The sequence below is a fragment of the Oryctolagus cuniculus genome, chromosome 7, assembly GCF_051225735.1.
Source record: "Oryctolagus cuniculus isolate XC-2025 breed Fujian yellow rabbit chromosome 7, ASM5122573v1, whole genome shotgun sequence".
Classification (NCBI taxonomy): domain Eukaryota; kingdom Metazoa; phylum Chordata; class Mammalia; order Lagomorpha; family Leporidae; genus Oryctolagus; species Oryctolagus cuniculus.
Genome location: NC_142873.1, coordinates 139515534 through 139538082, shown reverse-complemented (window position 1 = coordinate 139538082; position 22549 = coordinate 139515534). Strand labels below are relative to the sequence as shown.

Genomic DNA, 22549 nt, shown 5'->3' with positions numbered 1-22549 from the left:
AGCACAGAAATGTCCTGTGTTCCCCTCACCCAGTTTCTCTGGTGTTAGCCTCTTATGTAACCAGGCTATCCACATCAAAACTAAGAAACCAACCTTGCTGCAGTACTACTGCCTGCACGGAGCGCTTTGCTCAGATGCCCCCAGCTCTCCACGGTGCCCCTTTGTTGTTGATGTTCTAGGGCCCGTCCCAGCGTCCCCCACTGCTTTGCTGTTACTTCCCTTGTCTCCTGCAGTCTGGGCTGTGTCATATTCCCAGGCTCTTCTCGTTTGCCCAAGATACTGATACTTTGCAAGAGTACTGATCAAAGTAGGCTTTTCCTTTTTTTTTGTTTGTTTTGATTAGTTTTTATTTATTTAAAAGGCAGAACAACAGTGAGAGCCAGATCTTCCATCTGCTGCTTCACTCCCCAAAAGGCCACAAGAACCAGGGCTGGGCCAGCCGAAGCCAGGAGCCAGGAACTCCATTTGGGTCTCTAATAGGGTGGCAAGAGCCCAGGTACTTGGGCCATCGTCTGCTGCCTCCCAGGTGTGCATTAGCAGGAAGCTGGATTGAAACAGAGGCGGGACTTGATCCCAGGCACTCTGATACCGAATGCACGTTTCCTAAGCAGTGGCTTAACCGATTATACCACAGCACCTGCCCCCAATAAACTCTTTGTAGACTGTCCCTTTGTCTGGGTTTGGATGCTGTTTTTATGACATCACCAAAGGGATGCCTGTGCTGATTGCTTGGTTGAGGTGGGGTCGGTCAGCTCCCTCCACCGTAAAGGTACTGCGTGTCCTTGTCCACGCTCTGTTCGTGGAGGCGGAGTCCCCATGTCCAGTCCCCACAGCAGGGCAGGGGAGCGGCAGCTGCTTTCACCCCCGTCCTCTCCTTTGATGGATCCTCCTGGCCTCATCATCCCCTCCCCACTTTTTACATAGTTGCCATGAGCTAGACAAGCCCACCGTTACTCAGTAGCAGACAAAACTCACACCTGCTTGGTCCCAAAGACCAACTTAGTCCCACCTCACGCTCTTGCCAGCTGGCCTGGACGCTGCTTTCCACATCAGCCCATGGAGTGTGACCCTGGGTGTTGGGGTGGGGAACGTCCAGCCCGCAGGCCGCACAGGGCCATGAAACCATGTGGTCTGGCCCTGCCAGGGCCACCACAGATGAGACTCAGCATTCAAAACATCTACAGCAGGCTTGTTTTATTTTTTTCTTTTTTAGAATGATTTTTAGTAGTTTTTAAACTTTACTTAGGTTATACAAGTTTCATGTATTTCATTTATAGATTTTTTTAAAACTTTTATTTAATATTAATTTTGAAAATACAACTTTTGGATTATAGCAGCTTTCCCCCCTATAACCTCCCTCCACCCGCAACCATCCCATCTCCCACTCCCTCTCCCATATAATTCTTCATTAATTTTTAATTATCTTTATATACAGGAGATCAACTTAGTATATACTAAGTAAAGATTTCAACAGTTTGCACCCACACAGACACACAAAGTATAAAGTACTGTTTGAAGACTAGTTTTACCACTAATTCACATAGTACAGCACGTTGAGGACAGAGGTCCTACATGGGGAGCAAGTGCACAGTGACTCCTGTGGTTGATGTAACAATTGACACTCTTATTTATGACATCAGTAATCACCTGAGGCTCTTGTCATGAGCTGCCAAGGCTATGGAAGCCTCTTGAGTTCACAAACTCCAACCTTATTTAGACAAGGCCATAATCTAAGTGGAAGTTCTCTCCTCCCTTCAGAGAAAGGTACCTCCTTCTTTGATGGCCTGTTCTTTCCACTGGGATCTCACTCACAGAGATCTTTCATGTAGGCTTTTTTTTTTTTTTCCCACAGTGTCTTGGCTTTCCATGAGCAGGCTCATTTTTAAGTCAATCATTTTGTATGGCCCGGTCCCTGGCGGGACCAAGGTGCCCCAGCCTCGCGTGGATCATGAGCTCGGTCTGTGGGTCACATTAAAGGCAGGGCTGTAACAGCCCAGGACATAAGGAGTACATCACAGGAGGAAGCAGAGTTTTCTCAGACTCTTGTTTCCGAGAGCCCTCTGTGCAGAGCCACCTTTGTCCATACAAGAGGGACGAAAATGACCGCTCCTTCCCCACGGGGTTGCTGTGAGGGAAGGGGATGACGGATGCAAAGGCTGGCGCATACTGAGACTTACACGAATATTCAGGATGCACCTGTGTAAATGAGTGTGATGTACAATGCACTTCTTACTGCAAACTGCAATCAGAATCTCAAAAAGACTGAATTCACATCTCTAGAGCAGGGGCTGGCAGCATTCAGAGCTCCCAGCCCGCAGCCTACTTTTGTAAATAAAGTTTTATTAGAACATAGCCATGGGGCCAGTGCTGTGGAGCAGTGGGTTAACACCCTGGCCTGAAGCGCCGGCATCCCATATGGGCGCCGGTTCTAGTCCTGCCTGCTCCTCTTCCGATCCACCTCTCTGCTGTGGCCTGGGAAAGCAGTCGAAGATGGCCCGGGCCCTTGGACCCCTGCACCCGCGTGGGAGACCTGCAGGAAGCTCCTGGCTCCTGACTTCGGATCAGTGCAGCTCCGGCCACTGCAGCTGATTGGGGTGTGAACCATCAGATGGAAGACCTCTCTCTCTCTGTGTCTCTCTTTTCTCTCTGTATAACTCTGACTTTCAAATAAATAAATCTTTAAAGGACATAACCATGATCCTTCATTCATACATCGTCTGTGGTGATGCTGGGCGATAACGGCATGGCTGAGAAATTGTGGCAGGACCTTGGTGGCCCATAGAAACTACACTATGTACTATCTGTCTCTCTAGACCAATGTCCCTGCCTGGAGTTCATCCCATCACACAAGGGATATTGAGGCCTCACCTTAGGCCCTCCTACAGAGTGGCACCCCACCCGCGCAGGCACTGCCTCAGCCAACTGCTCTGGGCCTGTGAGGCGGCCAGGCCCCTGGGGGTCCAGAAGCTCCATACCCAAACACTTTGCACTGGTGTCTGCCTAGTGCAGGGCTGGAGACCTGGGACTCTGGTCAAGATGCCAGCAGGAAACAGATGGTGACTCACATTAGAATAATCCAAGGAGTGTTTAATAAGGAGACAGTCTACACAGGTGAGGGCCAAGGGTAGGGAAGTCCCAAGTGGTAGGCAGGAAGCAGAGCACTCAGGCTGGGAAAAACAGAGCTGTTTGTGGGGAGCAACTCGGACTAGACTAAGTTACTGGAATTAAGACTTATTCTATGCATCTGCTCTCCCACAATATGGCGCTGAGAAGGGAGTAACAACTTCTACGCAGCTGCCTCTCACCAACTTGAGTGATGACCTGCAGGAGCTGATCCTGCTCCTGATTGGAGGAGAGCAGCGTACTCGGCGTGTGGGTAGCAGAGTTGGGATTGGTGGAAGAGGACTATAAAGGAGGAGAGAGACAACATGCACCGGGAACATTTATCTGAAGGAACACCTGAGCAGCCCCCGAGAGAGCCGGCCGGCGGTGTGCCGCTCCCCCGCGGAAAGTGGGGAAAGTGACAGGGGGAACCGCCCTTCCACGGAGGTGGAAGGGATGGTAGCCAACCCGGGAAGAACCAGCAGCAAACCCGGGAAGGGCCGAGCAGACAAAAGAACAGCGCAGGGTCCTGTGTCGTTCCTCCGTGAAGTGGGGGAGCGACATAATGGTGCCGTGACTCGGATATGAAGCCTAGGCAGGGTTTAGTGTCGTTCCTCCACGAAGAGGGGGAGCGACAGCTGTTGGCACCGTAGGCTGAGCGAGCAGACAGGGCAGAGAGCTATTCCTGAACTTGGAAGGACAGGGTCACATAGAAGGGGGACCCCTTGTTTAGGAACAGTGGGGAGCCAGCTCCAGGGAACCCCCAGAGTGGGAGCCAGGACACCAAATGCCTTGATCTCCTGTGGAGGGTTCCCCACCGGCCCAACTGCAACGGAAGCCAGAGGCAGGAGGCTCTAAGGTCTAGGGGCCCAGTGGGGCCCAGTGTCCCAGGGCAGAGAGCCAGGTAGAGAGGCTGGAAAGGGCACCTGAAGGGCAAAGCCCCCGCCCCAGTATTCAGTGCACTGATTTAAAGGGCCAGGCTGATTCACCATCCATCCCCAAGCCCCCTTCACATGCCCCCCCCCACTTCCACCCCCCTTCACCCCTGCAGGTCGGGAGTTTCACCTGAACACTGAAAGGTGGCCACAACTTTCGCCTTTCTTCTTCCTGTACCTGCTGGCCTCCAGATGGCTATCATGGGGTTAATCTTCCTGGCTCTTATCATCATCAGGGGGTGGAAGGTTAGGAGAAACAGAGATAAGCTGCTGTTTTGTGGGCTTTGGTGAGCCTGAGCAAAGCATGAGTCACAGGCTGTAGATTCTTACACTTCTCTATGTCCTGTCTTTTGATCTCAGGAAGGAGCCATGTCCCATTCATCTCTGCGGTGCAGCTCAAGTCCACAAACAGGTGAGCCCACCTCTGGCCCTCTGGGAGTAAGAGCCAGCGTGAAGAGCTGAAGGGTGTCCCCAGAGTAATCCACTCCAGTGGCCAGATCCCCTCTGCTGGCCCAGACTTCCTTAGCTGCCATCTGATATCTCATAAGCTCTAAACGCAGCCAGAAAACTGTAGCACCTTACCCAGAGGGGCTACTGTGGCTAGTTCCAAAGGCTCAGCTGGTGAGAACTCACAGAGAGGAAGGCATGGGTGAGGCAGGCCAGCCGCCTTGCAGCAGAGCTGGGGCTGGAATTCAGGACCGGGGATTATCAGGGGTTTCCCTCTCTCTTACAGAAGATAAAAGTTGAAGTCAATCTTGCAGCCCTGGGAACAGACTTGGCAAAAATGCAAAGTGTGGTCTAGTCTTAGGCACGTTTCTGTGTCTAGACCAGCCCCTGGATGTTTGCCTAGCTCCAGAAAACAGTTCTGTGTGGGCTGGGTGAGGGCACAGGCCCTGAAATGCCACACCCACCCTCCAGTGGCCATTGGACATTCAGCACGCGTCAGTGAAGCTCAGTTTTCTAGTCCTCTTTGTCTGGTGCTGCCATCAGGCTCTGAGTTGTATGAACCCCAACACCACACTAGCAAATGCCCTGCAGTGGCCAACACACAACGCTTTCCTTTTCTTCATTCTCCAGTGGAAGGCCAGGGACATCTTTGCAAACACTTTTTCATAAAGACAGGGGCCCATGAGTTTGAGTGAAGCTCACCCTTTATGCTGCGACCCTAAGGACGGGGACCCCCTCCTCGCCTGAGAGTGTGAGGCCTCCTGGAGCGCTCAGCTTTCTCTCAAGTTCATGGGCTCCAGCATCACTCAAGTTCCCCCTCCCTCCTTCGCCTCCCATCTCTTCAGACACACGAAGAGCTGAGACTCGTCACCCAAGTGCTCAGGGTTTAAATTAGCCAACTTTGTCCTGACAGGAACCGAGTCACAGCTGTCAGAGCTGATTATTTTTAGAGTTACTACTACAGCCTTCGCACGGGGATGAGCTGCCACCGTTCAGGGCGGACAGAAAGCTGCTCTGTTTCATCGTGACAGCTCTGCAGCCATCTGCCTCCCCGGACGGTGTAGCGTCCTGACACTCCCACCGCGAGGAAGGCGGGCCCTGTGGCTTGTTCCTACGTCTCAGGGACTGGACGCCCCCAGAGCTGAGTCAAGGAGAAATATCTCCAGGAGCAGTTAGCTGTTCAGGAGTTTTGCTCACAAGAACCATCATCCTGTGTGAGTGGCAAAAAAATGGACCCTCCGGTAGCCAGCCAATGAGAGTGCCAGATGCAAATAGCCACAGGTGTCGGCTGGGATTGGCTAGCTTGTGGGTGACGTCACAATCTCCCTCCTCTGACCCAACAATGTCAGCAGCACTGAAAAGGCGGACACCTCCTCCAGCTCTTGCAGAGAGGAAAATTCACCACAAGCAGAGAACCTTCTCAGTTGCTCCTGGAGTGCAAGGGCAGTGGTCTCTGCTGTCCAAGTTATTGAGCCCAGAAAAAAAATGATCTTATGAATTATGGGAAAAGAAGTCCAGCCGAGGCCAAAGGCAAATGTCTCTTCTTACATCCACTTTTTGCTGAATTATCGAAACAAGTGCAAGGAGCAACAGCCAAACACCTACCTTGGGTTTAAAGAGTTCTCTAGGAAGTGTTCAGAAAAATGGAGGTCCATCTCGAAGCACGAAAAGGCCAAATACGAAGCCCTGGCTAAGCTCGACAAAGCCAGGTACCAGGAAGAAATGATGAATTATGTTGGCAAGAGGAAGAAACGGAGAAAGCGGGACCCCCAGGCGCCCCGAAGACCTCCCTCGTCCTTCGTCCTTTTCTGCCAAGACCACTATGCCCACCTGAAGCGGGAGAACCCCAAGTGGTCAGTGGTGCAGGTGGCCAAGGCCACGGGGAAGATGTGGGCCGCGAAGTCGGACGCGGAGAAGCAGCCGTATGAAGAGAGAGCAGCTTACCTGAGAGCTAAGTATTTTGAGGAACTGGAAGACTACCAGAAGCAGCGCCACGCCAGGAAGAAGAGCCTCCGGGTGATGGCCAAGAAACGGCGCCGAGGGCGAACAGGCAGGCAGAGATGATGGATCCGATATGAGAAAATAAAAATGCCATTCAACCATCCCTGGTCTTGTGTGTGGCATGGGAACAGCCGCGGAAGGGAGGGGCTGGGTGGAGGAGAAGAGGATGGGGCTGGGAGACGGAACCCTGGGCATTGAGAAGGGAGGGCAGCCACATCCGACGGAGTGGGGCTTGGGCAGGGGGGGCGGGGCAGATTCCATGGATAAAGAAGCCGGAAGTCACACAGGAGGTGCATCCTGGGTGGAGGACCCTCACTCAGGGTCAGGTTCAGGAATTGCAGGCCCAGTGTTGGTGAGGACTGGGTGGCTGCCAGGGTCAGAGGTGCCTAGAGCTCAATGCAGGCTTCCACGTCAGGCCCCCATGTGGGAACTATCCCATGGCCCCAGGTTGGACCCCACTCAAGTGTGGGATCAAGCCAGGGGAGGCTGGGAAGCTGCGTGTGGGTGGGCCTGGGAGGCGGTGGGGGGCATGCTCCCTCAGCCATTCCAGATCCCGAGTCCCCTGTAGGACACCTTGTTGGGCTGTGTGACACCGCAGTGCTGTACCCTAGTCAGGATGAGGCCAGGAGCTATTTTCCCAAAAGGAACAAAACGAGGCCTGGAGCACCCAGCCGCTCGTTCTGGGACATACACAATGGAACAAATGACCACCTGGCGTCCCTGCCTCTTCCTCTCGGCCATAAAGCACATCTGACTCTCGTTTGTGGTCAAGGCTTGCTCAGAGGACAGAACCTCCCTGGACAGAGCGATTGGTTGAATGATGGGCATGTGACCCATGCTGGCCCAATCAGAGTGGATCTCAGGCCTTGTGGGTGGGTGGGGGGGTGGGTGCAGCTGGGGGCTGCTGACAGTCTCTCAGGGCCTGAGGACCAGGCCCCTTGATACCAGGGTGATCTCTAGGACGTGTCGTGACAATGAGCTTACACACTTCTTCGCCTTCTGCCTAAGATGGTTTGGGCTGGGTTTCCTGCCATGTGCAGGTCGCTTCACACACACGGACTGGGCTGTCTGTGTATAGCTGGAGTCTTCCAGGCACCAAGTACCGCAGGCAGTGCTGCATGCCAGCTGGCCGAGACCGGGAGGGGACACTTGGCGAATGGTGCTGTGGATCTCTTGTGGTTCTGTGGATCTCAGAACGACTGGGCCCAGCCCGCCTTTCCGGTGACCTTACTCGTGCGACGCGCTTCCCTAACTCCAGTCCACCCCCGCTCTGCTCTACTGCGCCATTGAAATTTTGCAGAACAAAAGCCAAAACACAGTTTTGAAAAGTCTTCAAGACCCGCCTGAGTCTTCGGAGGCCAGAGGCCACATAGACTCAGGCAGGCTGCTAAGGACGGGGTCCCCTGGGCTGGACACGGGGGACACAACACAGAACACCGTTAGGCTCTCGTCCTGCCAGTGCTCCCCTTCTGATGAGACAGGCGGACTTGGGCACGAATCACAGGCAATGATGATGGGGGAGCAGAGAGGGGGCCCTACCAAGACAATCTCAGGTCTCCATAGAGGAAAAAGCCATATTCAACTCAACAAACTCATCCTAGTGTTGGCAAAAGTCCTGGCCCGCATTCTCCACCAGCCTGGCTCTGCTTCCCTCCGGCCCACCCCCCACCCTCTCCGGAGACGCCCTCATTTGCTGCTTCATTGAGACAGTAGAGATCACCAGACCTAAGTGCTCTCAGTTTTCGTAGTGTAATGCTCAGCCTAGCCTTTCCTCCTGGCTGCGCATCTCCTAGGGAGCTGCACCCCTGCTCCTCTGGCTACCCCCACCCCTGCCTCCCCCCACCCCTTGCTTCTCACTGTAAGGACTTGGCCCCTTCAGTGTCTGCACCTGCGCAGGTTAACATGATGCCAGGATACGGTGGCTCCAATCTTGTCCCTCTGAGCTTCAGACTTCTCACCTGCACAATGGGGGTGCTGCTGTGTTCTTGGTTGCTTTCAATGGGGGTGGCACATGCAACAGCGTCTGGCACACACCTGGACACCGATGGGTACCTAGAGGTACACCCCCTCTTGGACAGCTGTTCCCAGTGCTCACACCCTCAGGTAATGCCTTCCCGGTAAGTGGGAGCAGGGCCCCTGACTAGCATCTAACAGGTGGACAATGGCAGAGGGGGCGGGCTTCGTTTCTGTGGTTAAGAAACGAGATGTCACACTCCCCTTTGTTGGCTGGTTTGCTCTGGAGATTCCCTTACTGACTGATGAGCTACGCAAGCACGTTTGGGAAGCCCATGTGGCCAGGACCTGGAGGAAACCTCTGGCCACTGAGGGAGCCCTCAGGCCCACAGCCCCCAAACGCGGGAGCTTGCAGTGTCACCGCCGCAGGAAGTGATAAGCCACCAGATGAGGATGCAGCCCTGGCCGCCACCCAGATTGTGAGACCTCAAGCTATGGATCCTACTAAGCTGTTACTGGGCTCCTGGCCCCTAAGCGTATAAATGCATGTCTCAACAGAACCAGTGAACCATTGAAATGCTTTTCATTTGTGGTCATCTGTTCCACCAAAACAGATAACCTAGCGTGTTACTCCCTGACTGCCGGCTTCCTCCTAATTTTGGAAGAGGCTATTTCTTCTCCTGGTGTCTGCCTCCAGCCTCTACCCTCTACCCGGTTAATTTCCCTTCCTTTGAGACCAGGCTCTGGAAGGCTGTGCTGCCTGGTTTCCAGTGTGGATGGTGGGCTCATGGTGGGAGCAGCCGTGTGATGAACCATACCACTCCCTGGGAACAGGTAGCCCACAGAGCTGGCCCTGGGCCCTCACGCCACCCCTTTCTGGTTTCCCAAGTGATCAATTTCATGAATGTGGGTGGCCAAATCCAAGTTTAGACAACAGTCTGCTGTGCCCCTGCCAATCACAAACTTCCCTGACAGCCCTTTATGACAAAGACAATAGGTGCATGTGACTGCTAAGGACTGGAACACAATGATGGTGGGGGTGGCGAGAAGCGGGGGGAGCCTGGACCTAAGCTAACAGGTGAGAGGGAAACCCCTTGTGCTGCCAGTATCCCAGGCCTGCTCCACTGGGCTCTGGTGCTCTGTCCTTGGGGAACACGTCTTGGTGAAGGAATGGCTCCACCCTGACCCTTTCTCCTGTGCTCACCAAGTCACTTATTTATTCATTCATTCATTCAACACATATTCATGTAAATCCAGTGCCTGCCCCATCCCAGGAATGGTTCTGGTACTGGGACACACAGCTACATTCCAGTGAGGAGGAGACAGACCACAAGGAAGTCAGCACATAAAGCCAGATCACTTTGCACTACTGTCAAATGTGGCAGAGGAAATGAGGCAGGGGTGTGAGACAAATGAGGACACGGACCCGGGTGGTTAGAGGCTCTCTGGAGAGATCAGATTTGAGGTCAGGTTTAAAGGGCAGGAGGGGGCCAGGCATGCTGAGGTTTAAGGGGAGAGTTCAGCTTGCCAGGCAGCAGGTACAAGGCCTGAGGCAGGAGAGAGCTTAGAATGTTAGTGGGACAGAAGCAAGACGAGAGTGGCAGAAGTGAGAGCAAGCGGGGGAGATGCAGTTGGAGTGTGAGCCTTGGCAAGGAGTTTGTTTTGAAACCAAAGTGTAGTGGGAGTGCTACGTTTGGAACATTCGTCCAGCTGAACTCAGGAAGTTAGTCCCCAAAGTCTTGTTCATAGAACGAAGAGGTCTTTCATTATAGCGGCGAAAAGCTGATCAATACAAGCAGCCACAGGAAGTTTTCAACAGTGGGGAGCCGTGTGCTTGATGCCTAGTTATCGGTCATCACAGGGTCTTCAGAGGCTAGGACGTGCCGACGAGGGTATGCCAGCCCCTCCGAGGACTGTAAGAGAAGCAGGCAAGGCTGGAAAACCCCAGACCCATAATGCTTTCCCTTCTGGATCTGGGAGGACAAGAAGCTTCCAGTTGGTATCCCTTGGGGCAGCTGCAAGCTCAACTCCAACTGTGGCGACATCTCTCTCTGTGATTCACTCTCCCAGCGTGGGGGCAGTGCCTGGGCATGGATGGCAGAATATTCCAGGGACACACTTCTTCCTGGGTCTCAAGTTTCCACTGGAACAACTTCCAATAGGGCAATCAGGGCCTGTCTGAGACCACCTGCGGGGCTCACCACAACCCCAGGGTACGACTCGGTATTTCTGGACCTTGGACCCACAAATTGCATTTCTGAAAACCCCCAGGTGGCACTGATTCTGGGACCCCAGAACCACAGAATTCTCCTTCTTGCAGCCTCTAATTCACTCTGCAGAGGGGCCAGACACATTTGACCGGTGGGTCTGGGAGGAGTGGACCACGCTCACTGCAGCCTCCCTCCCTCTCCTCTCCATCCTCTCTTCTGCTCCTCTGCCTCACTCTCCACTCTCTGATCAGTTCACCAGCAACACAGGTGCCATTCTGATCCTTGTCTTTCTCTCGCATCTGCCCACTGATTCCACTCTTGAGAGGGGAAGAGCTATATTTATTTACTGGCTTTCCCTCAAATCCAGTGAATCAGAGAAGCTGAGCCCAGTGGCAAAACAATGACTTGGCATCCGGGCCCACAGGCAGCACAGGGATCTTGGGCCTGCGTTCAGCCTCCATGGAGACACTGACATCTCGGGGCAGAAGCGTCCAGGTCCTAGGCCTGAAAGGCTGGAGGTCAGGTCTGTGGACAGGCTGGGGTCAACAGGATGAGGTCACAAAGGCATTGGTGCCCACTCTGTCCTGTCCCATGACCTCTTATCCCAAATGACAGCTGTCCGCAGTATCCTGGGGAAGAGATGGAATGCCTGGGCCACTGCTGCAAACAGAGGCAGGTGTGTAAGAAGCACCTCCGGTCCCGGTCTCTGAAGTTCAGTTTAAAGGATGCAGGAGCAGCATTAGAAACAGTTCCACGTGGGAGAGGCAACTGACCAGAGCCCCCAGAGGGCCAGGTGCCTCTCGGGGCTGGCCTTGACCTCTGGGTTAGATTGCCAAGGGCACAATGAGCACCCTGTTTTGAGGCCATCCCTTTGCTGCAGTCACCTTGTCACTGCACCCCCATGCATTGCTCCATTTCCAATCCTGTCTCTGCTGAGTGGCGTTGCCCATCGCCTATGGGAGGGAGGCTGGCACAGCATAATCAGGGCAATGGGGCCTCACCAGTGGCATTGTCCCTGACATTCATGATGGTGGCAGCTTCAGAAATGCTCCCTGTGAGCCCCACCTCCTGAGATCCACACCCTTGTGCCAGCCCATCCCCTTGAATGTGTCTGGCCTTAGTGACTTGCTTGAAATGAATACAGCAGGGCACACGCTGTCTCTCGCATGTGGAAGGAAGGTGAATCGTTGCGGGTCAAAGGGCAGACTGTGGTGGGCAACTACGGAAATGACCCCTGGTGCGACCCCCACCCCTGTGGGGGGGCTGAGCCTAGTGACTGGATACTGATGAAGAGAATGCAGAGGGAGTGATGGGGACGGCACTTCTGACACTGGGTTACAAAACACGGTGACTTCTGGCTTTCTCTCTCTCACTCACTCTCTCTCTGGCTTGCTCTGATGAAGACAGTGGCCATGAGACAGCAGCCCTATGGAAAGGAGTGAGGGCTGTCCCTGGCTCACATCACCGGAGAACTGAGCCCTGCAAGCAGCCTTGTGAACACCTGGAAACCCTAAGCCAGAGAACCGAGCCCAGCCACACGTGAGGCCCTTATTTCTTAAATACTTATGTATTTATTTAAAAGGCAGAGTGACAGAGAGCCAAGAAGAGGGCAGGGAAATGAGGCAGAAGAGAGCAAGTGAGAGATTTTCCGTTCACTGGTTCACTCCACAAATGCCTGCGACAGCTGTTAGCCCAGAACTCTTTCCTCCTCTCCCACATGGGTGTCGGCGCCCAGGTACTTGGGCCATCACCTGCTGCACATTAGCAGGAAGCTGGAGGGGCTGGTGCTCAGCCTCTGCCTCTCTGTAACTCTGCCTTTCAAATATGTCTTTAAAAAAACAGAACAAAAGCAGGGAGCTGGACTGGAAGCAGAGCAGCTAGGACCGGACTGGCTCTCTGACGTGGGCCTGGGGCAGCTTAACTGGCTGCACACCACCAACAGCCACCACACACAGAAGCTATGAGACAATAAATGTTTTAAGCCACTAAATTTGTGGGCTACCTGTGACACAGCAATAGATTCCTAACACACCCACTCCAAAGTCCTGCTACACTGGATTTCCCCAGAAACACTACTCTGTGTCCCCAGGACCTCTTCACATGCTACTCCAGGCTGGGGTCATCTTTCCCACCTTTAGGTCTGCAGAACTTGGACCCATGCTGCAGGACCCAGGTCAGGTGCCCCTTCCTTCAGGAAGCCCTCCTTGACTCTCCCACCCTCCTCTGTGTTCCCATAACAGCTTGCGTAAGTTCACACATCACCACCACCACGCACAGTTCCTTCTGGCTATTGCTTGTCTTTGTAACTGACCGAGGAGGGCAGGGACCTTGCTGTAGCATCACAGAGCCCTAAAACAGAGCACCAAGTTTCCCACGGAGCAAAGCCATCATAGCCAACTTTCATTGAATGCATCTGCCATGCCTGGGACGCCTTGAAACGATTCCATGTAATTATCTCACTTAAACCAATTCCAGTGAGGTAGGTAATTGCCACGCCTCATTTTATACACCAGGAACCTGCACACAGTGAGAAGCTCAGTGCAGGCTGGTGGGGAAATGAGGGATTGACTCAGGAGGGGCACACAGTCCCTCTGGTCCTGTGCCTGTCGGTGGCCCATCCCGCTCCTCTTAGGAACTCTGCAAATACCAGAGTTGACAGAACTGGACACATAAACACACACACACACACACACACACACACCCTGTGCTTGTGCTCGGCTGTTCACACAGAGAAACACCTGGATCTCCCCTCTGAGGAAGGGCCTGGCTGGTGCCCAGACTTGGATGGGCACCCGTAGCCACTCCCCTCCCACCCCACCCCAACATGCCAGGCTCACAGTTGGGCTTGCAGGCTGAACGAGCATTTCCCACCCTCCACACCCTGTGGTCAGGAACCACCAGATTCCTCGAAGCCCACGCTGAAACGAGCAGGTGCAGCCCTGTGTTCTAAAGCATCATCTGCAATCAGCAGCAGCGGGAACAGAAGATCTCCGTGGCCTCGGGAAATCTCTGGGCTCAGGGAAGCTGGACAGGCTCCTCTGATCCCCTCTGCCCTGACCGGTGTGCAAGAGGGAACTCCCACCTGCAGAGGACCCACTCTGCCAGGGGGCAGGAAGGGGACCGCAGAGGCCTGATGGTTACTCCACGGGTCACCTGGCACCCCTGCCTCCTCTCTGTGCTGTATGGAACACCTCGAGGATGCCCCATGGTGGGGGGTGGGGAGGCAGACCACAGGGCCGAATGTCAGAGGCAGACACGGTTATCATGGGGTTGAGGTTTGCAGTGCAGAAGGAAGAGGTGTGAGATGCAGAAAGGGGAGGTTCAGTGCCCAGGGCCACCATGGCAGGGGTTTATGTGGACTTTTTAGAAAAGAAGCTGCTTGGGGCCAGTGCTGTGCCACAGTAGGTTAAGCATCTGCACGTGGCCCTGGCATCCTATAAAGGTGCCAGTTCATGTCCCAGCTGCTCCACTTTCGATCCAGCTCCCTGCTAAAGGCCTGGGAAAGCAATGGAAGATGGCCCAAGTGCTTGGAAGATGACCCAAGTGGGAGACCCAGAAGAAGTTTCTGGCTCCTGGTTTCGGAGCAGCACAGCTCCAGCCATTGCAATCAACTGGGGAATGAATCAGCAGGTGGAGATATCTCTCTCTGTTTCTTTCTTTCTTTCTTTCTTTCTTTCTTTCTTTCTTTCTTTCTTTCTTTCTTTCTTTCTTTCTTTCTTTCTAGGTTTATTTTTATTTATTTGAAAGAGCTACAGAGAGAGGTAGAGACAGATAGAGAGGTCTTCCATCCTCTGGTTTACTCCCCAGATAGCCACAACAGCCAGAGCTGCGCTGATCCGAAGCCAGGAGCCAGGTGCTTCTTCCGGGTCTCCCATGTGGGTGCAGGGGCCCAAGGACTTGTGCCATCTTCCACTGCTTTCCCAGGCCATAGCAGAGAGCTGGATCAGGTGAGGAGCAGTGAGGACTAGAACCCGCACCCATATGGGATGCCAGTGCCTCAGGCCAGGGCTTTAATCCGCTGCACCACAGCGCCAGCCTCCCTCTCCCTCTTTCTGTCTGTAGCTCTGCCTTTCAAGTAAATAAATAAATCTTTTAAAATATAAAAAGAAGTGGCTGGGTAGGGAGAACTCTGGGTGCCCCTTGGCTCTTGTCTGCAAGAAATGGAATCGACCAACCAGCATACATTGCACACGAGCTAGGCACCAGACTCTCCTTCCAGGCCTCATCATGCTGAATTGCAAAGGCAGTGTCAACGTTGTTCCCCCGCCCCACCCCCCAGGCTGACTTCAGCCAGGAATCCACTCACAGCTGCCCAAAGTTGGGTTTGTGGACCAGTGGCAATGGGGGAGAACGAGTGCCTCCAAGAACCGCAGGGTGCCTCTGTAAGAAGGTACTGGAAGGAACTCATGGCAGGATTTTGTGCTGTGTTAGGTGACCATGTAGGGGGAGGGTTCAAGGGAGTAGAGCTTTGGCCCCATTGGTTGCTGCTAAGAAGGAGCTGTCATGTTCAGGCTGGCTACTCCCAACGTTTTACCTGGAAGGTTGGAGGCAAGAAGCAAGACTAGCGTTGCAATTCGGCAAGATGGGGAGCGAGGGCGCCATGAGGTCGTTTTGGATAGTGGGCAATGTTCTTATTTTTGTCTGAGGTCAGACATGATTTTGAAGTCGTCTTCTTTTCAACTTCATCCATCAAGTGCACAGAGTGGCCTTGTCTGCTGTTGACATTTTGTAAGATTATTTATGGACAAAGGAAAGCCCCAAGGCCTGGGTGCAGAGGCCAGGCTTGTTTGGGATCACCAGGGGCTACTGTTCTCTTTTTCAGTTTCCAGTTCCAATTCCCAGCAACAGGCTCAGAGGGGTTGAGTAACTGGTCCAGGTTGTCACAGCTAGGAAGTAGTGCCCGGGTTCCAGGGTCATTGACACTTGGGGGGAACCCAGACACTCGACAGTGAGATGGGACAGGAGAGTCTGAGATGACAGGAAGCCAGGCTGACCGCAGGGTGAGACAGAACGAACACAGGGCGTGGAGGCCGAATCTGTCCCTGCTACTTAGCTATGTGGCCTCGGCAATTTGCTGAGCCTCAGACATTGCACTGATGGCTCGATAGGAACACAAAAATCTATTTCCTGGGGTTAGCGTGAGAATAATCCCAGAAGACATGGAGCAGAAAGCAAGGCGATGCCCAGGAAACCGGGACCACTCCGAGCCCTTACTGCATGCCAGGTGTGGCTCCTCCCGTGGACTAACTCTTCTGTGCTCATGGCAACCCCAGCAGGCAGATTCTTTTCTAACCACTGGCTTGCAGGGGAGAAGATGGAGGCACAGAGAGCTTAAACCGCATGTCTGAGGTCACACAGCCATCAGCTCGTGCAACTCAGGCACTCACTCTGGCTGCAGCTCCCTCACCCCATAGCCTCTCCCATAGCAGCTGCAGGTGCCACCCCTTCCCGTGCTGCGCCAAGTCCAGACCTGCAAGACCCTGGCCGCGTTTCCCCGGCGATGGAAGGCCAGGAAAGTCCCCAGGCCCCCGGCTTCTGCTTGCTTCCCTCTAAGTTACTCGCTTTGGCTCTGGTTCAGACAGCATTCATTTTCCTGTAGAAGGTCAGAACATTCTTGGCATGACGGAAACACAGATTCAGGTCGCCGTAGTCAATAGATCAAATAAAATAGAGTATTGCCTTATTGGTATTTCCACACCTTCCAGGAAGAACCGAAGTCAGACAAAACGCTGCGAAAGGAGTCAAAACGGAAGAGGCTGGGAGCACCAACCCAGGGCTGTAGCACCAGCGCCCTCTGGGCAAGATGGACGCGTGGGCTGAAGGCAAATGGCTGCCCGGGAGGGAGGGGACAGGCCACTCTAGGTCCCCCGATCCATCACAGCAGAAGACTGATGCATGGTGCAAGCCTAAGCGTTCACTTCGCCTCTCCCGCTCCTGCGGAGTGGGTTTACAGGCCGCGTCACACGTTTTGGGAGAATGGGAGGCTGGGATTCCCAGCTCCGGCGACACCAGTGACCAAGGTCCCTACGCTGCTGATCCGGCCAGTCAGTGCCCCTGCTGTACTTGGGGGAGGCGGAGGCCTGGCACGCACATCCAGCCTCTCCCTGCTGTTTGGGTCCGGTCTCGATCCTCGCCATCCACGTGGCTGAGGCTCATCTGTTCTTAATTATACCTCTAAATCCCAGGGCCTTATGACTTGGCGACTCTGGGAGACGGAGCTGCTCAGGGGCTTCCCAGCAGTCTCCACAAGCCCTGGTGTTTACAGAGCTCCCCTTGGCAGACGGGGAGCGCCGGGGACACAACACCGCAGGGGTGAGAACGGCCTGAGACTGCTCCCGAACTCTCGGGCCCTTCCTCCCTAGGATTTTGCCGGGCTCGAGGACAGGAACGTAAAGAGCTGCTTTTTCCATTACCTCCTGAGCGAGGCCAGAGAGAAGACAGCGAGGCTCCAAGTGGAGGGGAGGCCTGGGTGAGCTCGCTCATCCGCGCTCCCTTCTCGGGGCCTGCCCTGCACTCTGCCCCTCTGGCCTGGCTGCTGAAGGGGTGGGCTCCCCGCACTGTGCTTGGACACCCCCCCTGAATGTGCCCCTTCTGAGCAGCAGCTGATTGGACAAGGAGAGAACACGTGACTAATGAGCAGAGCCAATGAGAATCGCTCCTTGACAACTGGACTTAAGAGATGTAGGAAAAGAGGCAGTCAGTTGGGCCTCTGGAACCGCAAGGTCAGGTAGACTCCTGGGGCTGGAGTGCCCCCCCTCCCCCTGGGGGGGCCATGCATTTTGACGAACAGAGAGAAGAGGAGTAAAGCCAGGAGTCATCCCATGAGGCCATTACCGCATGCAACTGAAGCACTGGAAATCGCCTGAGACTCCTGCTTTGTCTTCTCAGATATGTCACAACTTCCCTTCAGCTTCGGTAGAACACAAGGCCAGCAGCTCCTGGGGATCCTTGTACACGAAATGGGATCAACCACCCTGGCCATCTAACGGGGACAGCCAGCATCACAGGTGAGCAAGGGACCAGCGAGTGCCTGGTCCATTCCGGAGACCCCTGCTGACTTTCATCAGACGCCAACATGGGCCTCCCTGGAGCTGCTGCGGCGTGGGGCCAGCTGCCCTGACCTCTGCAGCTGGAAGGAGAAACAGGGACCAAAGGCCCTGCCGAGGAGTCATTGTGGTGACACAGCACAGCCACCTGCTCCCCGCGTTGATCAAGGCCACGGACAGGGAGCACGGCTCCATGAACAACCCATGCTGATCTGTCTGCCTGCCCCAGCGCTGGCCCCAGTCTGCGTGAGAAAGACACCCATGGAAGGGCAGGCCTGGAAGGGGCACCTCAGGGAGGCCCCAGGACAGAACAGGATTGCCACAAACGAGAAAAGCAAGCCTCCAACACAGTCCTGAAGGCTCACCCTTCCAATTTCCATCCCAGGACTCCAAGGAGCTCCCACTGCTTGCAGGGCAGCCGCGGGGAGGGAAAGGGGTCTTGCTGTGTTTTGCAGCCCTTTGATCCCCACAGGGAGGAAAGCAAAGATCTTCCCGCAAGTCTGCAGGGCTGAAACACAAGTTCTTGGGCTGCAAGGAAAGGGTCATTCTCACTACCAAGGTAGCAAGGCGCTGTCTCGGGTTCAGAGCCCCCACTGTCCTTGTTCCAGTGGATGCGGACCGGAACCATGCAGAGCCAGCTCGGTGGGGGCTCCCCCGAAAGGACCGTGTGGGACTGGGGTGGCTTTGCAGATGCTAGCTTTGGTTCAGCCTTGGTTTAATCACACAGCTGGGGCCAGAGTCTCCAGCAAGCAATTCATCATGAATACCACTCCCTCTCGTCAAACCGATTCTGGACTCCACTTCCTCTATCTCCGATGCCATGGGGCATGGAATTTGAGTCCCTGGAGCCTGGTTGGTTAACCACTCACCCAAGCGTGGCCCATCTGCCTGGCTGCTCTTCTCCAGGCTCGGGTCCCCCTTCTTGCTCTGCTGTGGGCTGGGGACCTTGGTGGAACACCTCCTGGGAGTCTGGGTATGGAGATCATCCCCCTAAGAATTCAGATTTATCCTCCTCATTGCTAGTAACTCACAGGCATTCCTGACCTGAAATTCACACTAGCACCTGAGACCTGTGCTCATGTCATTCCTTTAGACTTTTGCCTTTTGAAAAATGCCAGCCCCGATGGCAGTGGAGTTCACCTCACTCCCTCTAACACCATGACCGTGGGCACTGGCGTTAGAGGAGGAGAGGACTGGCTATGTAGTCGGCTCACAACGACTAGCAAATGATAAACCTGGGCAAGGTATCCAACCCCATTCTTCTGAGATGCATTTTCCTCTCCCATGTAAAGGAGTTATTCAAATGTATTTGACATGACTGGTGTAGAACAAATGAGAGAACGAATGAGATGATGGATAAAAAGAACTTAGCACAGTGCATCCTACCCAGTGCTAATACGGTAGAGTCACCGAGAGCTTACCATATTTTAAGTTCTGTGCACAGCACTTTGTGCCAGTATTACGTTATTTAATCTGCACAATAATCTTGTGAGCTCCTATGATCCTGGATTTTTAAATGAGAAATCTGAGGCTTAAAAGGGTAAGTGAATTGCGCAGGATCAACAGCTGCTTAGTGCTGGAGGCAGCACTGATTACGACCTCACAGACACCAGCGATTATGCTTTATCTAATTTGATGTCTTAGTACAGTGCTCAATCTATGGGAGGCGTTCGATGATGTGTGCTGAATGCTTACGTGGCTCCAAAGTCAGTGACCCTTTGCATAACTGGGTGGAGAGCTCAGCTCTATCAAATTATTGTTTCTCTTTCTCTGTGTGTGTGTGTGTGTGTGTTTTTAAGAGGACAAGAGCACTAGTTGTTTTATTTCTGCCAGTTGTGTTCTTATCTCTAATATCTAAGATCTATTACTGGATCTTTTAATACATTCAGACATTTTCTCTCAAATGGATATCTTTCCATACAGCCTATTCTTTAACCAAAGATTTAGCCGTCTTAACTCACAGATTCAGAACTTTGGACAGAGCTAGGATTTCGGAGCTAATGCGCAGGCAGTATTGGATTTGCATTTAAACACTATTTACATTAAATGTGTGGCCCGTATATGAGAAAATATTGCAGTCTCCACTTCCAGCTCAGCGGTTCTGGCTCTCTCTCCCTTCTCATATAGTCTGTGTGATGAGAAAGTTTGCCATAAAGATTTTATGACTCCAAGAGAAACATTCCTCAAACTGGATTTATTTCAAAGGAATCGCTCTGAAGCTGGCGTTTGTTGTTTAAAGGGGAAGCAAAGCTCATATTGGTGGAATTCCTGTATTCCAATAAAGCCCAAATGCAGCAGAATATACCCTTAATGTCTGCCAGGTGAACAACTTCTTCCATTTGGTTCACATCAACAGGCTCTTGATAAAGCATTCTCGGTATCTCTGCGTGCATACTTGAAACCTGATAGCTGATAATAAGCATGCGCTCTTTCCCCCATTCACACCAGGACAAGGAGGAAGGTAACTACTTTATTGGTCCTTTCAGACCTGCACGCTTGGGGAAAAAAACTGCCTTTTTGATGCCCGGCACGAACTGAACGCTGCAAGGCACACAAGCGCTTGCTCTGCCCTTGGTGGCCCCCTCCCTGGCTGGTGGGGGAGAGATGCAGACCCACATGCAATGCACTACGCAGTGAGATAAGGGCTAAGAGAGAAGTAGGTACAAGAGCCTGCTAGCTGGGAACACGTTCTACAACTGTCTGCCTGATAAACTCTTACCCGGTCCTCAAGAACTCTCCTCCTCAATCCTTCCTGCCTCTCCAAGACAGAGTTAATCTTCCTTCCTAGGGGTTCCCCCAAAAACCTTAGAGAAACATCAGGCGGGAATGCCGAGCACCACACCAGGTGATGGTATGGATCTCTAACGAATGTTCTGCAGTGGAAGAGGGCAGGAAGCAACTAGGCATCAGCAAGGGGCGGAGATGCCTGAATTGAAGGTCCTGGCAGGCGGGCAGAGCAGGAGGGACCGAGACACGGCAGCACGGGTGGCTGTGACGTGGAGAGGCGGGCGGGTGGCAGCTGCAGCCTGGTGCACAGGCCAGGTGTGGGGAGGGTGGGGAGAAGAGCCTGGGGTAGGATGTGTCCGACTCTAGCAGTCTCCACGAGGACGAATGCTCTGCGCCGTGGAGGTGGCGGTGGGAGCTGTGAAAATATTTTAACTGGTACTGAGTGCTCTCTGTTGTACCCAGGAGGTAATTTATGCTAGTCGTAAAATTTTCAGAAAATACACAAGAACGTAAAAAAAAAGTACATTAATACCCCATTCCGAGCTGAGGGTGTTAACATGTTTTGCTTTAATGGCGAGTAAATATGTGTGTGTGCAAAATTTTTAGTTTATAGTGTACATTTAGTTTTGTGTGTTGATTTTTCCATTTAATATCACAGATTAAGCATTTTCCAGTTTCTTTGAAATTCTGCAAGATTGTAATTTTAATTGCCACATGTTTTATTAGCCCCAGGCACCTCAGTTTATGGAACCATTTATGTTGGACATAAACTGTTTCCTCTTCCTGACTATGATAAATAACACTGCAGTGAACATCCTTTACATATCTGATGTCTCTCTTTCCTCAATACATGTTCCTAGAAGCCATATGCACATGTTCTATCGTAGTCATGGCTGTGAAATAACCTTCCACAAAGATGATGCCAATTATAAGCCCAAGGCAAGCAGGCGAAACAAGCAGCCTCAGATGAGACAGCCTGTGGGCGGAGGCTGCGACTCAACCACCGGCTGCTGGAGAACTTGGCTGGCGATGGGGGCGTGGCCCGAGGTGACCCAGTCTGCAGGGTGAGACGGACTCTGGGAAGACGGGTGGTTGAGTGGGCATGGAAGGACTGGTCACCCTGCACACCCCATGTGATTTCATACCCTCTGCTCGGGGCATGGCTTTTCCCGGCACGGGGCTGGCCTTCATGGGCGGGCCACATGTGAAAACTCACCAGTTCTTCTGGAAGTCAGTTTGAGGGGGACTCCCCACTAAAGCGTGGGTTCCCTGCAGAGTCAGCACTTGGTGTGATCAGCCATACAGGAGCCCGGGGGCTCTTGCCCCTCCGGGGGTCGCCCGTGCCTTCTGTCGCCTCATGATTAAGACAGTGAAGGAGAGAAGCCTCAAGATGTGTGGCCCTGTCAATCCTCACCCTGAACGGCGACCCAACTACTCCCTCCCCCACCTCCCTTCTCTCCATGGCCACAACGCAGTGACGGACACCTGGGTGGAACATGAGGCCCCCAGTAGGGGAGGAGACCCATCAATGCTCCCTATCTCAGGCACCACAGGCCCAGGCACACCAGCCCACTTCATCAACCCCTCTGCAATGCTCCCTCTGGCACTGCCCTGCCCCCACCTAACACCGTCATGGGGATCCCCCGCCCCGAAGCTGTCCTATTCAATTAGATTCTACCTGGTACAGAGTCAAGGTTTGATTCCTGCAGCTACCCAGTGAGTCAGCTTCCGCCAATTACCTGGGCCTTCTTCCATAGGACGGGCCCTTCCCTGGCCCCGAAGCAGGTGCCAAGTTCTGCTCGGCAGGTGCCGTGCTAGCCTGTAAGTGCCAGGCAGACCTGGGGACTCAGTGCTGACTGCTGGCGCCCAGCTGTGTGTCCTTAGGCAAGTTTCTCAGAATCTCCAAGGCCTGGATGGTTTCCTGGACCATAAGTGGAGGGTGAAGAGGACAAAGCAAATGCCAACAGTGCGGCCAATGGTGGAGCACTGTGAGATGCAGGTGCCTCACACTTGTCCTATCTCGGTCAGTCTTTCTCAAAGGTGGTCTTTGATCCACGACTTCTAGATGACCTGGGCTCAGTATCGGAAATGGTGACTGGGTCCTGGCTTCATCTACTCAGGCACCGCC

At 53.5% G+C, this 22549-nt stretch overlaps 2 protein-coding genes across 8 annotated transcripts in view; one reads left to right on the top strand and one right to left on the bottom strand.

Annotated features, from left to right (window-relative positions):
- Nucleotides 1-22549, bottom strand: part of CSMD2 (CUB and Sushi multiple domains 2) — a 624779-nt gene that overhangs the window by 336122 nt on the left and 266108 nt on the right. The gene's annotated exons all lie outside the window — the stretch shown is intronic.
- On the top strand, nt 4778-6586 carry HMGB4 (high mobility group box 4). The gene has a single exon (XM_008273717.5). It carries the CDS (start codon nt 5985-5987, stop codon nt 6546-6548), a length of 564 nt encoding a protein of 187 aa, XP_008271939.1. The 5' UTR covers nt 4778-5984; the 3' UTR covers nt 6549-6586.